Source organism: Propithecus coquereli, unplaced genomic scaffold (genome assembly GCF_000956105.1).
Source record: "Propithecus coquereli isolate 6110/MARCELLA unplaced genomic scaffold, Pcoq_1.0 Scaffold248, whole genome shotgun sequence".
NCBI lineage: Eukaryota > Metazoa > Chordata > Mammalia > Primates > Indriidae > Propithecus > Propithecus coquereli.
In genome coordinates this window covers 3,022,726-3,039,626 of record NW_012148041.1, presented here as the reverse complement: position 1 = coordinate 3,039,626, position 16,901 = coordinate 3,022,726, and the positions used below count along the sequence as shown (strand labels likewise).

Here is a 16,901-nt window from a genome sequence, read left to right as displayed (position 1 = left end):
GTTTGGATTAGTCTGTAGGGAAATTAATGCCCCCAGGGCATTGTCAAAAACAATGGAGCAATCAATCAGCCATTAGTGAAGTTTAACAGCTTTGATATGGTCAGGGGAAGAGGGAAGAGAGCTCCGCCAAAACCAGTCAGCCCAGGGTGACTGTGGGCATACCCAATGTTGTATCTCCCTGAGAGACAACATCGGACGCTTCACACTGGGGTAGGGGGAGAGAATTCACTAAAAAAAATCCAGCCAGTCACTAAACAAGTAAATAAGCAAATAACAATAACAAGCCTGGGTAGAAATAGGTACCAGTACCAAGATTGCTATAATATATTATCTTAAATGTCCAGTTTCCAACAAAAATGTCATAAGACGTGCAAAGAAATAGGAAAGTATGACCTGTATACCAGAAAAAAAAAGTAGACAATTGTGAGAGTGACACGATGTCAGATTTAACAGAAAACTTCAAAGTAGTCCTTATAAATGTTTAGAGAACTAAAGGAAAACATGATTAAAGAGGTAAAGGAAAATATGATAACAATATCACATCAAATGAGAATATCAAAAGAGATAGAAATCATTTTAAAAAATGGAAATTCTGGAGTTGAGAAGTACAACTGAAATGAAAAATTCACCAGAGAGGCTCAATAGGAGACTCGAACTGGTGGAAGAATTAGTGCAGTGGAAAATGGATGATAGAGATTATACAACCTACAGAGCAGAGCAAACAGGTGAAGAAAAAGGGTGAGCAGAGCCTCAAAGAAACATGGGACACCATTAAGCATACCCACATGTATGCAATGAAAATATCAAAAAGAGAGAAGTGAGAGAAAAGGGAACAGAAAAAACATTTGAAGAAATAATGGTTGAAAACTCCCAAAGCTATCAAAAAGCACTAACCTACACATCCAGGCAGCTCAATAAACTTCAGATAGGATAAATGGAAAGAGATCCATAGACACATCAGAGTAAAAATGCTCAAGTCAAATCTTGAAAGCAGCAAGAGAAAAACGACTCGTCACTTATGAAGGAACCCAGATAAGACTACCAGCTGGTTTCTCAGCAGGAACGATGGAAGCCAGAAGAAAGTAGGATAATACATTGAGAGTGCTCAAGACATCACCTGTCAACCAGGAATCCTACACCCAGCAAATCTGTGTTTCAAAAACAAAGGCTCAGATTCTCTCTGAGTTCCAGGTGGAGAGAGGTGACTTCATGGTAGACATGTCCACTTGTATGTCCTGGGGGAACCTGAAAGCCACTGTCTTCACTCATTTGTGCTGCTATAACAAAATACCTTTGAGTAATTTATGAAGGAGAGAAATTTATCTTCTCACAGTTCTGATTTCCAAGATCAATACAGTTTCAGCATCTAATGAGGGCCTGTCTCTCTGCTTCCAAAATGGTGCCTTGTTTCTGTGCCTTCTGGAGGAGATGAACACTGTGACTTTACATGGCAGAAGGGACAGAGACGTAACGATTAGTTCCCTTCAGCCCCTTTAGAAGGATGCTAATTCCATTCACAAGGGCTCTGTCTTTGTGACTTAATCGCCTCCTTAAGGCCTCACCTCTTACTGCTGTTGCATTGGGGATTACATTTCAAGAGGAATTTTGAAGGGGACACAAACATTCAAACCACAGCACAGCCATTTGCCAAGCTGTCCTCATCGTCATCTTCCCCACCCCCCTCCTGTGTGCTCCTGTGAATGGGCTCTGTGGACAGGCTGCCCTCGCCCAGTGCTCGTCCCAGACTCCTTCTCCCACAGGCCCTGACCCCAGATCTGCCCCCAACATCCCGCTGCTGCCTTGCTTCACCCCATTTCCTTTGACAGCCTTTCAACTGCGCTGCCTACCTCCACCTTTGCCCGCTTCTTGACCCATGGCCTCCACAGCAGCAAGAAAGATTTTTCTGAAATGCAGATCTGATCTCTGATCCTCTCACGCTCTCTCTCTCTCTCTCTCTCTCACACACACACACACACACACGCACACGCACACGCACACACACACCATTAAGACTCTTCCAGATCTCCCCATTGCCTTTCAGAGAGTCATCCACATGGCTGGTGGCAGGTAAGGCAGGTAAGGCTCCTTCCTGATCTGGCCCTGCCAACATGTATAGCCACCCCGTCTGCTCAAGCCACACCAAACTTGATATTTCAAAATGGCTTTTGCCTGTCCCTGTCCCCTTTGCTGGGGGTGAAGTCCCTCCCTTTTCTGCCTAGCTAATGCCATGTCCTTTAAGACACAAGCTCACTTATTGCCTCCTCCAGAAAGCCTCCCCTGATTCTCTCCCTGGCTTAGATCCTGCTTGACATTACATCTTGACAGCACTGGACCATCTCTTCCCCCACAGCATTTATCGCATTGCATTGTAAGTTTTCTGTTCTTTTTTTCTCAATTTTTGAAAGATTTTATTCATTTGGTTTTTCATTTGTCTAGCTTCCATACTAGAATGCTTGCCTGCAGCTCCTGGCACATAGTAGATACTCAATAGATATTTGCTGAGTGAGCGTTGAATGGATAGAATGTACCAGAGGATCTTGGCAGGGGGCAGAAAAAGAAGTTAAGCAATTATTACGGTGGCCCAGGAGGGAGGCGCTGAGGCTGGAGACCAAGGCTCGGGCAGCAGAGATATGGAACCAACGGGGTTTAGACATTGCCTTGAAACCTGCAACAAAGGAATACAGCAAAGGAACATACCTCCGTGCTTCAGGGCCCTATTTTTCGACAGTTCGGATGAGTATCCCAGGGACGGTGGCTGCTCTGGAAGCTACCCTATGAGCGGGGCGGAGGTGAAGTTTGGTTGGCGGGGACAGGGAACTGTCAATGCAGCTATTCGCCGGCCAACCCACTGCCTCTCCCACCCGACCTGGCGCCCTCCAAGGCCTAGGGTGCAGGAGAGGCTTGTGTATCTGGAGTCACACAGGGTTGGGAGGGTTGTGGGGAATAAAGTATAAGAATATTTGAGAGAACCTTCAAACATTATGCTAAGTGAAAGAAACCAGATACACAAGGACATATCTTATATAATTCCACCTATATGAGGTACCTAGAATAGTCAAATTTACAAAGATGGAAAGTAAAATAGTGGTTAATGGGGTGGGGGTGGGGGAAATGGGAAGTTAGCATTTTTTTTTTTTTTTTGAGACAGGGTCTTGCTGTGTTGCCCTGGGTGGAGTGCAGTGGCATCATCACAGCTCACTGCAACCTCAGACTCCTGGGCTCAAGCGACCCTCCTGCCTCAGCCTCCCGAGTAGCTGGGACTATGGGCACACACCATCACATCTGGCTAATTTTTCTATTTTTAGTAGAGACGGGGTCTCGCTGTTGTTCAGGCTGGTCTCAAACTCCTGAGCTCAAGCGATCCTCCCACCTCGGCCTCCCAGAGTGCTAGGATGACAGGCGTGAGCCACCATGCCAGGCCGGGAGTTAGCATTTCATGGGTAGACAGTTTTGTTGGGGATGATGAAAAGTTCTGGAGATGAGCGGTGATATGGTTGCACAACAAAGTGAGTGTACTTAATGCCACTGACTTGTACATTGGAAAAGGGCTAAAGTGGCAGATTTTACACTGTATACATCTCGCCATATTTGGGGTAATCCAGAGAGTGAGGAGGAGGGGGTAGGGGGAGGCCAGTGGCAGTCTGTCTGTGCTCTCTGCCGAGCTGGGCGGAACCCGTTGCTGTCAACTCAGGGAGAAGCCAGTCAATGGAAATTTATCAGCCAGAGGACAGGCCTGTGTTCCCCTTGTGTGTGACTGTCCCCCTTCCTTCTCCCCTCACGGGGGTCGCTCACCAGTGTGGCGAACGAAGGAGAGAGAGGTTTTCTCAGGAGTCCTCTGAATTGGAAACCAGTAAGGAGCCTTGGGCCCCGGCATAGACACGCCCTCCAGAGCTCAAGTCTAGCCTGGGCTACAGCTGGAAGCCTGCTGGGCCTTCCCTGAACAACCGTGGCTCACTGTTAAGATATCTCTGCCATAATGAGTCTTGGACCCATGAACCTTCCCCCAGCCCACGCCTGCTGGCCAAGCCCTGTGACTTGGGACGAGACTGGGGCGCGTCCTGCGAGCAAAGCAGGGAAATTCCATTTCTAAGGGCTTGGAAGGGAAGAGCAAGTGGCTGGGGCTGGGGGCCCTGGGGAGGGTCAGGGATGATTCCAAGTCCATGAGAAGCCATGATATTTTCCTGACTTCAGAGAAGCAAATTCCCCGGAGCTCACACCATCACTATTCCAAATACGGGGGCCTCCTAATTCCCACAGACCTATACCAACAGGAACATTCTTTTTGCACCTTAAAGCAAAGCTGGGGCTGGAACAGCAGCATTGGAAGCTACCCTGGGAGTATCCCAGTCCAGCGATGCCCTCATTTCCCAACCACGTGGTCGCCTCTAGCTAGTTAGGTCAGAGCGGGGGCCAGGTCCCACGGGCCTTGACTGCGGCCCATTGCCCGTCCACGCCCCATCCCTCCTCTTAGCTCCCTGTTTGCATCTAGTGGCTTGGGGGGTTTGTCTGGGGCTAGCTCTGCCATCTTGTCATGTATCACCATGATTTTTTTTTTCTGCAGGAGGTTCTCTGGTAAAACAAGTATAATATGAATCCCAGGAAGTTGTCCCTCATAGCGGGCATCTTTTCTGTCCTCAACACCATCCAGTTCCTCATCTTTGACCTGAACCAGTTGACACAGATTGGCTATGAAGACAGTTTCAGCATCTACCTGCACACAAAGTCCCAACTAGTCTCTAGGGTCGTGACCTCCAAGGATAGCATCAGCATTAGCCTGTCCCTCCCCACCTTCCTGGCCAGCTGCTTCCTCCTCTACTGCATCCGCACGAACATCTACGTGGGGCCGCTCGTCTACGCGCTGTGGATCACCGCTTACGAGCTCGCCAGCTTCTCCCTGGTCCTGCTCGTCAGAGGGGCCATCAAGGAACAGTTCAAGGAGCTGAGCTACTTGTACTTGACCTTGCAAATCTCACGCATGCTCCTGCATTTCTTCTGTCTGCCCTTCGTTGTCAAGCTCGCGTACACCCTCTACAAGGACCCCCGCAGTCTGGGCAAGGTGCACAGGTGCAGGACCTCCTCCATCAGCATGGTGGACCGCAAGCTGAACTGAACTGCTCCACGAAGAAGAGGGAGAGAGGGAAGTGCTCCTCAGCGGCAGAGTCCTCCCTGCCCCGCCTGCCTTCTGTCCATGCTGCTTACCTTCTCGGTTCTCGAGTTTTATGCACTGAAGAGTGATTCTTGGGGGAAAGAGGGTTGCACAGATCAATTATTGTGCATGTGTGTGCGTGCGCGTGTGTGATTTGTTTTAGCAGTTGATGGTGCGCTGCCTTTGTGCTTACCTACCCGTCTCACTGGTATATGTTTTTGTCTCCCATAGTCCCCTCTTCTCTGCACTTGCTCAGTTTCTGATTCTTCTCTGTGCCTTGCCCCATGGACGCACGATTCTGCTGAGTCCTTTCGGAGTGGTGCTGTCCAATAGAACTTTCTGTGCTGATGGAAATGTTCTATATCTGTCCTGTCTACTGTCCATGTGTGACTATTGAACACTTGGAATGTGGCTATGGCAATCGAGTAACCACATTTTAGATTTTATTCCATTTTAATTAATTTCAATTTTAATAGCCACATGTGGCTGGCTCGTGGCTGCCATGTTGGAGAGCAGTGTTCTGGAGACTCGCTATGCTCCTGCATGCCACCATGGGGAAAGGACCCCTTGCCAGCTTCACGCCTCACTCTGCTTCCCACACCCTTTACAGAAAGCAGTTCCTCCTGCTGGCTCATAACGCAATAGCAAGAAGAATCCCCATTTAAGAAAGCTCCAGGATGTCTCGACTTAAGCACTATTGATTGACTTTCTGCACTGAGTAAATCTGTCTTGTGGGAGGCTGTCCTTTGCATCGTAGGACGTTTAGCAACATCCCTGGCCTCTGCCCACTAGATGCCAATAGCGACTTCTCGTCCCCCCGCCCCCACTGTGACAACCAAGACTGTCTCCAGACATTGCTGAACGTTTCCCGGGGGAGAAGGGCTGTTCTGAAGCAACGCACCCCAGTGCTGAGCCCTGGCGGCCCTGCTGGGAACTGAGGAGCCCCGCTTACTCAGAGCTCCCTGCATTCACCCCCACCCCGAGCAGTTTTAATCCTAAAGCCCCATTTTATGGTTTGATGAAACTGAGGCTGAGGAGGTTTAAGTGATGTGCTCAAAGTCACACAGCAGCAGAAGCCGGACTTTCCTCTAGCTCATCTGCCTTCAGACACAGAAGTCATACTTGGTCCCCTGATTCACTCACTCTTACAGAGATAAAAAGGAGGGACCTTCTTTGGGGATAGTTCCTTTTCCCTCAAAACATGTTGGGAGTGAGGTCAAGGGATAGTGTTTGTTTCGAACACACTCTTCCAAACCGTGAGCATAATGCCAGCAGCTCACTGTCGCCGAACACCTGATGAGTGCCAGGTGCGGTTCTGACTTCCCGCCACGCTCAGAGGGAGAGTCAAACCTAGGCCAGTTCCCAACATGACCACCAGATGGCAGGCAGCCACCGGCTTCTGCCCAGGGCCGCCCGCCTTCCGCGCCAGGTCCTCTAAGGGGCCGATCTGGGATTTAGGAAGCCTGAGCTGACGCCTGGGAGCCAACGGTGCGTGCCTCTGCCCCCGTCTCGCGAGTGCGCCTGTTCGGATTGGGACGCGTCAGTACTAGAAACACAAAGGATAAAACATGGGCGGATTTCTGGGTTCTGATCCCCCACCCCATTTGGGGTCTCGGGGTGGGCGGTGCGGGCTGGAGACGTGTGTGGGAGACGCGCAGGCAGGAAAGCTCCAAGGATCGGCCGAGGAAGAGCCACTTGATGCGGGAGAGCTTAACACGAGGCTGCGCTCCCCTCTCTACGAAGACTCCCCGAGAGCGTGGCTGCCTCTGCCTCCACTCCCCGGCCTCCGTCCTCCCCGGAACCCCCTCCAGTGGGGTCTTCAGCCCCCGCCGCTGCGGGACACTGCTCTTGTCCGGGTGGCCCCACACGGCGCCACCCAGTGGGCAATTCTCCGCCTCGGCTCGCCTGTTCTATCAGCGGCTTTGACCGGCTGATCGCTCCCTCCCTCCGCAGGCCTCTCTCCCGACTGGGGGCTCGGGGCTGCCTCTCGCTCGGCTCCCCACCTGCCTCGCGGGGCCGCGCAGCACTGGAGCGCCCCCGGCTCGGGCTCTGGGCCCCCCGTCTCCTCTGCGTCGCTGGCTCCCGGCTCGCCTGGCCCAGGCCCGTCGCGTATAACCTCCAGCCTGGACCTCTCCCCTAACTCTGGGTTTGTTCACCCAGTTGCCTCCTCGGTGTGGCGGACGGCCTCTAACACGGTCCCCAAAGGTCCCTGCCAGCCGACAGGCAGAGTCCTCACCTCCCCTTGCATGCGGGCTGGACCCAGTGACCCTCTTCTAGCAAATGGAATGTAGCAAAAGGGAGGGGATGTCACTTCCAAGATCAGGTGACAGACGGATGACGACTGCAGTGTTGCTCGCTGTCTCTGAGGGGGCCAGCTGCCATGCTGGGAGTGTGCTCATGGGAAGGCCCGCGTGGCCAGCAGCTGATGTCACTAGCCAAGTGCATGTGAGGAACTGAGTCCTGCCAACAGCCCCAGGAGTGAGCTGGAAGCAGATCCTCGCCCGGTAGAGTCCTGAGGTGACTGCGGCCCCGCTGACACCTTGACTGCAGGTGACAGCCCCTGCGTCAGACCCCGAGAGTCCGGAGTCAGAGGACCAGGCGAGCCGTGCCGGGCTCCTGACCCACGGAACCCGGGACGTAGCGAATGCATTGTGCTGAGCGGCTAAGTTTTGAGGTGAATTGCTACACAGCAGTAGATAACTAATACACGCCACCTCTCCGTACCAGTGCCTGGGAGCCATCTCCAAACAAGTCCCAATCCCCTGATTTTCTCCCACAAACCTGGCTGACCTGTCTTTCCTACCTCCTGCCTTCCAGCTGCTCGGGACAAAGACCCGCCGTCCTCCCCAGGCCCTCCCTTTCTCTCAGCCCGCATCCTCCCCTCAACAACCCGGCAGCCCACCCTTCAGCGCCGATCCAGATGCCACCACTTCTTGTCACCCCCCTGCCGCCTCCCTGGCCTGCGCCGTCACCGTCTCTTGTCCAGGCTCTTGCAGTAGCAGCTCCCGAATGGTCTCCTGATGCCACCCTGTTCCCTTTGCAGTCAGTTCTCCACCCAGCTGCCAGAGGGGTGTCATCCAAACCCAAGTCGGATCGTGCCCCTACTCTACTCTTCTGCTCCTGACCTGTCAGGGCTCCCCACCACACTCAGAGCAAACCTCCTTACCATGGCACGCCAGGTGCTACGTGACCCAGTTCCCTGTCATCCCTCTGGTCTCCTTTCTAACGTCTTTGTCCTCCTTCCCTCTGCCGCAGCCATGCTGGCCTCCTTGCGGTTCCTCTAACACCCAGCACACTCCAGCTTCAGGGCCTTTGCACTTGCTGTGCCTTTGGCCTGGAATGTTCTTACTCCAGGTAGCCACCGGCTCCCTCTCTTGCTCTGTCAGGTGTCTGCTCAAGTCATCTTATTAGAGAGGCCCTCTCAACCCACGAGCCACAGCCCCTCCCTGCCCCCGACTCCTCTATTCCACTCGTCTTGCTGTGCTTTCTCATAACGCGCATTGGCGCCTGACTTGCTGTGTATGGTGACCGCCCCCACCCCCAGAAATGTGAGCACCATGTTTACTTCGCTGCTGTGTTCCCAGCACCTAGAACAACGCCCAGCATGTCGCGGGCACGACAAAGATTTGTGGGAGGAATGGACACAGCCCTCAGCAGACCTGAAGGCCGTTGTGCCCGGTTCTCCACCTGAGGATGCGGGCCGGTGAGGGCTCGTTCTTGCTGCCCTTTCAGCCGCCTCTTCCTGCGCCCTTCCCGCCCGCACTGCTGCGCTCTTTGGCGAGGACTCCGGGTAGTTGCAGGAGACACCCACCGATCGATCGGGTCTCAGCTTCCTTACCCCTTCCCCACCCCGTCCTTCGCACCAGCTGCCACCACTCATCCCCCAGCTCCACCTCGCCAAGGGTGCAAAAAGCCTTCCTGGCAGCGCAGGTGGCCCTGCGAAGGGCAGCGCTCTGAGAGCTGTCACCCGGCCCCGACACCTTCAGTCTGCGAAGATCTCCGGCCTTCCTTCCCCTTTTCTTCACACGGTGCGCGACCGACTGCATGGCCGACCCTGAGCTGTGATGTGGGGAGCGCCCTGGAAGGTGAGACACGGCCCACCTTCCACGGAGCTCCCAGCCCAGCGAGGGGCCTGGTCACTCAGGCCACTTGGACCTGTGTGACAGGTGCTGGAGAAAGCACGGGGACCACAGGAGGGTGGAGAGCCAGGGGGTCTTCCTGGAGGAGGAGACCTTCAAGCCGAGTCTGGGAAGAGAGGGTAATTTGGCCCGTAGCAGGGAGGAGGGAAGGGGGCAGCGGGAGCCTGGGAGGGGGGCCACTAAGGCTGCAGCTCTTCTGGGTCGCTGCCACCAGGGCTGAGGGAAGGGCTCTGTGTGGACGAGGACGGTGTCAAGAGGAAGTAGGCAGGCACGGAACCTCCCCAGAGAGAAGAAGGGCTCCCCTTTCCCACGGCTCAGCTTAGGTGTCCCACCACCGGCACCTTCTCCCCCAATTTCCCAGCTGGCTGCTGCGCCTGAAACCCCGGGTCTCCCCCGCAGCCGTGTCCCACGGAGGACAGACTCCCCCGACCCGTTCAAGATGTGCAAATGTCCCGTCGGGTGCACCTCTTTTCACACTGTGGACCTGCTGTGCGCCCCTCCCCGCCTCCCCCAGAGCTCCCCCGTCCATGGCCAGTGAGCCTGGCCCGCGCAGCCCTCCTCGCCGTCCTTGGTCTCCTCCGACCGCTGGCGGGGACGGATGCCCCGCTTTCCTCCAGTCACTGTGCCCACCCGCGAGTGCCTCGTGACGCCCGAGCGCCAGCCCCGCTGAGGCTGCCTGGAGCGGCTGCGCCCAGGCTCCCGGAGGCTCCGCCACGGGGGTGCGCAGGGGACAGCTCCCTTCCAGTCCCTTCCACCCCCTCACCAGTAATTAGTAAAAGAGAAACCCGTTTAAATCCCTGTTTTATTTTCCACGATTAAATTATGATTTTGTTCCCTGGGAAATAGGTTTTACAAACACCTTCTGCCCGTACTTTGTTTTAGCAAGGGCTTTCGGCATGTGTGACTGTATGTGTTTGCGTGTGAATGTGTGTTTTTGTGTATGTTGTGTCTGGGTGTGCGTATGTTCGGGTGTATATGTGTGTTTGTGCGTTTGTGTATATGTAAAAGGCTGAGTTAAACAATTATTTGGTGATTATCAGAAATAACTTACATATCACAGATATAAAGAGCTCAAAATTTTGAGGGGCTTTACACGTTTTTAAAATCTCCTTCTGCCTTTTACCAAGGCTTCCTTTTCCCTTCAGAACATACCCCGCAAGGGCCAACACTAGAATGCGTCTTATTTAAAAGGGGGTGTCTGGCCAGGCGTGGTGGCTCACGCCTGTAATCCTAGCACTCTGGGAGGCCAAGGTGGGTGGATCGTTTGAGCTCAGGAGTTCAAGACCAGCCTGAGCAAAATAGGAAGAAATTAATTGGACAGCTAAAAATATATATAGAAAAAATTAGCCGGGCATGGTGGCGCATGCCCGTAGTCCCAGCTACTTGGGAGGCTGAGGCAGGAGGATCGCTTGAGCCCAGGAGTTTGAGGTTGCTGTGAGCTAGGATGATGCCACGGCACTCACTCTAGCCCTGGCAACACAGTGAGACTCTGTCTCAAAAAAAAAAAAAAGGGGTGTCTGGTTTTCCTCTCACTCTGACAGCGTGACGCTGACAAGATGAGTTTTACAAATGATGTGATTGGAAATGGAACTCGAAGCCAGCCTGCTTCGCAAACAGAGTTTTAGGGACAATAAAGGATTCCTTTCTGAGGCATTAGGAGAAAGTTGTACAAAGTACCCCAGAGCTTTGTGCAGTGGCGGTATTGTCGCCATTGAGGTTCATCTGAGCACAATTGTTGCTAATTGAGAACTTTTCCCAATATTCCACAATGATGACTTGAAATATAGTCGGCTAGCAATTTTTGGTAGTCTCTAAGGAGACCGAACTAAAAAATAAGAAATAAGTTTAAAAAATGATAAAAGAGGCCAGGTGCGGTGGCTCATGCCTGTAATCCTCCCAAGGCCGAGGCAGGAGGATCACTTGAGCTCAGGAGTTGGAGACCAGCCTGAGCAAGAGTGAGACCCCATCTCTACTAAAAAAAAAGACAAAATTCGCCATCTTTACTAAAAATAGAAAAAATTAGCCAGTCGTGGTGGCATGCACTTGTAGTCCCAGCTACTCGGGAGGCTAAAGTGGGAGGATCACTTGAGCCCAGGAGTTTGAGGTTGCTGTGAGCTAGGCTGATGCCACGGCACTCTAGCCCTGGCAAAAGAGTGAGACCCTGTCTCCAAATAAATAAATAATAATAATAATAAAAGAAAAGAGCCCAAGCAATCGAGGTCCTGTTGATTCAGCAAATAGAGACTTTGCAGCTTCTTTCCAAGGATTTCCCAGCTCCCTGCATCTTTCCAGGCAAAGCCTCCTGCCTGCTATCCTGATCACAGCCCAACCCCACTTGCCCTACCCTTTAATCCAAGATCTTGTGCATTTTCTGGCCTGATTGAGATTAGTTTACTCAGCATTTGATAACCTTTGTACAGTTACCACCCTCCTTCTCCACCTTCTGATTTCCTGGAACACACCTATGTTTCCTAAACACAGGAATCACACCTTCTTTCTTACTTTCATTTATTCATTCATCAATATGCTTGGCTCGTCACTTATATGCCAGGCATTGTGCTAAGTGAGGCAAAAATATAAAACAAGATACGGTCTTGGCCCTGATCCAAGAAGGGAGCATGCAAGGAAGTAATTAGAGTGTTATGCAATAAATCAGGTAAGAGAGCTGGGCACGGTGGCTCCTGCCTATAATCTCAGCACTTTGGGAGGCTGAGGTAGGAGGATTACTTGAGGCCAGGAGTTCAAGACCAATCTGGGCAACATAGTGAGACCCCATCTCTTAAAAAAAAAATCAGTTAAGACAGTAAGTCCAAAGTGCTAGGTTATCTCTATTTGTCAGTGATTCATTCGACCAATGTTTATTGAGCACATACTATGTATCAGTCCTTGTTCTAGATGTTAGAGTGACAAGGGAGAAGGAAATAAATAAATTCCTGCTCTCACGAAACTTACATTCTAAGGAGGGAAGACAGGCAATAAGCAAGTGACCATACACATCTTTGTAATAGTTTTGGCTAGTGACAGGTACTATGAAGAAAACAAAACAAGGTAATATAATAGAGAGTTTGGTCTCAGATAATGAGACTTTGCTAGTCCTAATAATTCCATGCTCTCATGATTGACTGGTTCAGAAATAGGCCCACGACCCAATGGAGGGGGCAACAGGGAGGCCTTTGGAAAAGGACTGTCTCTCTAGGGAGGTGATGCTTAACAGGACTGCGAAGATCTGAGGGAAGGACATTAGCAAAGGGAAGAGCGAGTACAAAGTTCCAAGCAAGGGGAACAAGTCTGGTGTGTTCAAAGAACAGTCAGAAAGCCAGTGACTGGAGCCGGCTGCAGTGGCTCTCACCTGCAATCCCAGCGCTTGGGGAGGCCAAGGCATGAGGCCTGCTTGAGGTGAGGAGTTCAAGATCAGCCTGAACAACATAGCAAGACTCCGTCTCTACAAAAATTAAAAAAAAAAAAAATTGGGCAGGCATGGTGGCACATGCATATAGTCCCAGCTACTCGGGAGGCTGAGGCAGGAGGATCACTTGAGACCAGGAGTTTGAAGTTCCAGTGAGCTATGATGATGCTACTGCACTCCAGCCTGGGTGACAGAACAAGACCTTGTCTTGGACACACACACACACACACACACACACACACACACACACACAAAGAGAAGTGCCCACTAAACCTACCTTTTGTTTTCCAGGACAGAGTCCAGTCACTATTCAAAACAAAACATTTCTCCTTTCAGGGCTGTTCAAACTTGATCAAAAAAATTAATTGTTGGCCAGGCGCGGTGGCTCACGCCTGTAATCCTAGCACTCTGGGAGGCCGAGGCGGGCAGATCGTTTGAGCTCAGGAGTTCGAGACCAGCCTGAGCAAGAGCGAGACCCCATCTCTACTAAAAATAGAAAGAAATTGGCCAAACAATTAAAAATAGAAAAAATTAGCCAGGCATGGTGGCGCGTGTCTGTAGTACCAGCTACCTGGGAGGCTGAGGCAGGAGGATCCCTTGAGCCCAGGAGTTTGAGGTTGCTGTGAGCTAGGCTGATGCCACGGCACTCACTCTAGCCAGGGCAACAGAGTGAGACTCTGTCTCAAAAAAAAAACAAACAAACAAAAAAAAGAAATGGAAAATGAAAATGAAATAGAATGGAATAGACTAGACTAGAATAAAATAAAGATACAATACTCTTTTAATAAAAGTGCCATTTTGTAAAAATGTTTCAGGTTTGCATATTGTGATAGAGGCTGAAAGTTTTCCCTCAGTCCATTCCCCCCTTCTTCATAGAAGACGACGTGCAACCTACTATATAATAGGTTCACAATAAATGTTTGCCAGATTGAATTGAATTAAATGGAAAATTAGGGGAATAAAGTGATGTAGAAAAGTATCTGAGGATTGAAAGAGAGAGCAAGATAAATGACACTGAAGGAAGGCTGTTGGATTCAGAAATCAGGGTTCGAGGTCCAGCTCTTGCCATATAGCCGCAAGACCTTGAATCAGTTGCTTAACCTCAGTGGGCCTCCGTTTCCCATCTGTAGGAAGAAGGAGGAACTGGCTAAGTCATCCTTAAGATTTCTTTCGGCTTGGGTGCACAAACCTGATCACGTTTCTCACTTGCTTAAAGCATCTTTTAAGGGCAGGCAATTTCTCTGCATTTTTTTTTAATCACAATCCATTGACATAAATATAATTTACAGTATAGTCTGGGGCCTGTGTGTGTAAACACATACACATACACATATAAAACACATATACATATATACATGCTCCTGGTGTGTGTGTCATAGGGATGAGTTTTAGATAATGAAACAGAAATACAACTGTGCCTTAAATAAGATAGAAGTTACCTTCTCTTTCACATGATTTGACTTCTCTTTTACAATCTAGGGGTGTGCTTTTCAGGGATTCAACACCCTCAATACACAGCCTCCAATTCTGGGCCCATAGTGGCTGCCCCAGTTCCTACCATCATGTCTCCATCCCAGCCAGAGAGAAGCAGGAAAGACACAAAAAGACACAAAGGAGTACGCACCAGATCCTTTCAGGAGTTTGGCCCCGAAGCGGTACATACCGCTTCTGTTCAGATCACCCCGGCCAGAACTTAGTTACACAAGGGAGGCTGGAAGATGTAGTCTCTGGCTGGGCAGCCGTGTGCCAACACTTGGCACTGTCGGACACGAGTTCAGTGTTAACGAATCAACAATATGTATTACATTAGGTGTCTTTAAACAGAAACACACATACAATAAGATTATGACTTGCTTGATTGACAAAAGTGATGGGACTAGAGGCTGGAGGAACCTAACCCTATTTCTCCCAGGAGCAATGGTTCGGTGCTCACTAATTCAGTGTTCACGGCAACTTCATGGAACACCAACTACTTCAAAGAATAAACATCTACTGCATTTGTATGTGCCTGACCCGGCCTGTGCTTTCTTTGATGTGGCCTCAAACGTTCCTTACAACATTCTAGAAAAAGGTTATTGGTTTCAGGCTTCTGCCAGTCAAGTGTTGAAGCTGGGGCCAGGCACGATGGCTCACACCCGTAACACTAGCACTCCCGAGGCGGGAGGATCACTTGAGCTCAGGAGTTCGAGACCAACCCGAGCAAAAGCAAGACCCCTGTCTCTACCAAAAATAGGAAAAATAAGCTGGGTGTGGTGAAAGCCAGGCGTGGTGGTGCACACCTACAGTCCCACTTACTCAGGAGGTTAAGGCGGGAGGATCGCTTGAGCCCAGGAGTTTGAGGTTGCCGTGAGCTACAGTGACAGCACTGCACTCTACCCAAGGTGACAAAGCGAGAGCCCGTCTCAAAAAAACAAAACAAAAACAAAACAAAACAAGTGTCGAAGTTGGCTGGTTTTCCTGCCATTTTCTCACCTCTGAAAGATCTGATTAGTTGACTACTTTGCGGTCCCAATTTTTCTCCAGTAGGTTAATAATTTTTCCTGATTACCATATTCAGTTTTTGCCAATTTCAGAGAGAAAATTCCCAGGTGACAGATTCTTGATTTTTTTCAAAAATTTCCTGCGAGTTTTCATTATAATAGATTTTAAACATATAGAAAAGTTGAAAAATAGTGAAACAAACACCGCTATATCCTCCACTCCACTTAGATACTTAATCGCTAATATTTTGTCATATTTGCCGCTGTCTCTCTCCACACACACTTTTTCTTTGTTTTTCTTTCTGCGTACTGCTTACATTTGAAAGTAGGGTGTGGAAATCAAGATACTTCTGCTCTAACACGTCACGCGTCTCCTAGAAAGAAGGCTGTCCTCCCATGTCACCCCCAGGACAAACAACGACTCCGTGCAATCATCCGACGTCCAGCGAACATCCAGACTTCCCCACACGTCCCGGGAAGGACGGAAACCTAAAGTTGAATGCCCCGATCAGCACAGTGGCCATTTATTCAAACCACCGATCGGAACGTCTGGCCAGACAATGATTTACGGGAACGATGGCCCAGAAGGTCCCTTCAATTGCCGGAAGGTCTTCCAGAACACCTGCCTACACCCTGCCTCCTGCTCCTCCCTCGCACGGCGCTCCCGCTGCCCCGGACAGCTTGTGCTCTGGCGGCCCCGGAACCTGGGAATGTTCTAGCACAACTTCTCCTTGCCCAGTAGAGCACGCGGGGACTCGCCTCGCACTCTCCTCGGCCTCATTCAGTTAATTCCACTTCGGGAAATCGAGAACACGTCTCTTTTCTTTCTGTTCCTGTTGTAAACCCAAAGGCACCCTAATTATGGCTTGTGCGAGAGGATTGCTAGTCACACACCTTCATCGGGGAAGAGAGACTCCGTGCAGCCAGACTCTCCGGATAGAGCATGTACAGCAACCATCCGATCACTCTGAAGCGCTCGGACCCCTTCAGCCTCGGCCTCTGCCCCGCGCACCCGCGTTCTTCGCCAGCGGGACTTGCTGTGCTGCAGAGCCTGTCTTCAAGGCACGTCAAAAGCCATTTGTTACTATTTTTAAATTATTTTTATTTTCAACTGACACATCATAATTGCACACATTTATGGGGTAGAATGAGATGGTGATTCTATACATGTACACGTTGTGTGATGATCAAATCAGGGTAACGAGCATATCCGTCACCTCAAACAGTTGTCATTTCTTCGTGGTGGGAACATTCGAAATCCTGAAAATATGGAACGCTTCACAAATTTGCATGTCACCCTCGCTCAGAGGCCATGCAAATTTTGTCGGTATCATCCCAGTTGTAGTGTATGTGCTGCCCAAGTGCGCACTATTTGATTATTTAGCTCCCACTGTCTCTAGGAAGTCTTGTTTCTGTCCTGTCCATTTCATCGTTGTCTCAGACAAGAGGGTCTTAAACTTCTATGGGCTACAGATCCTTTTAAGAATCTAATGAAAGTTATATAAACTGTCCCCAGACAAATGCACAGATCACAAAAATTTTTCATATTTTTGGGGGGGATTCCTGCTGAAGCCTCCCCATGAGGTCATGGTCTCATGTTAAGAACCCCTATATAAGAAGAAAATATAAGGCTGGGCGTGGTGGCTCACGCCTGTAATCCTAGCACTCTGGGAGGCTGAAGCAGAAGGATTGCTCAAGGTCAGTAGTTCGAGACCGGCCTGAGCAAGAGT

The 16,901-nt window shown here is 50.5% G+C and overlaps 1 protein-coding gene across 1 annotated transcript; it reads left to right on the top strand.

The window, feature by feature from the left end:
• Positions 1–4,588: 4,588 nt before the first annotated feature.
• LOC105812199 (transmembrane protein 217-like) lies at positions 4,589–5,110 on the top strand. The gene has a single exon (XM_012646581.1). It carries the CDS (start codon positions 4,589–4,591, stop codon positions 5,108–5,110), a length of 522 nt encoding a protein of 173 aa, XP_012502035.1.
• Positions 5,111–16,901: the final 11,791 nt, after the last annotated feature.

Coding starts and splice junctions, on each gene's coding strand:
- LOC105812199 (XM_012646581.1), top strand. CDS start 4,589: ATGAATCCCAGGAAGTTGTCCCTCATAGCGGGCATCTTTTCTGTCCTC.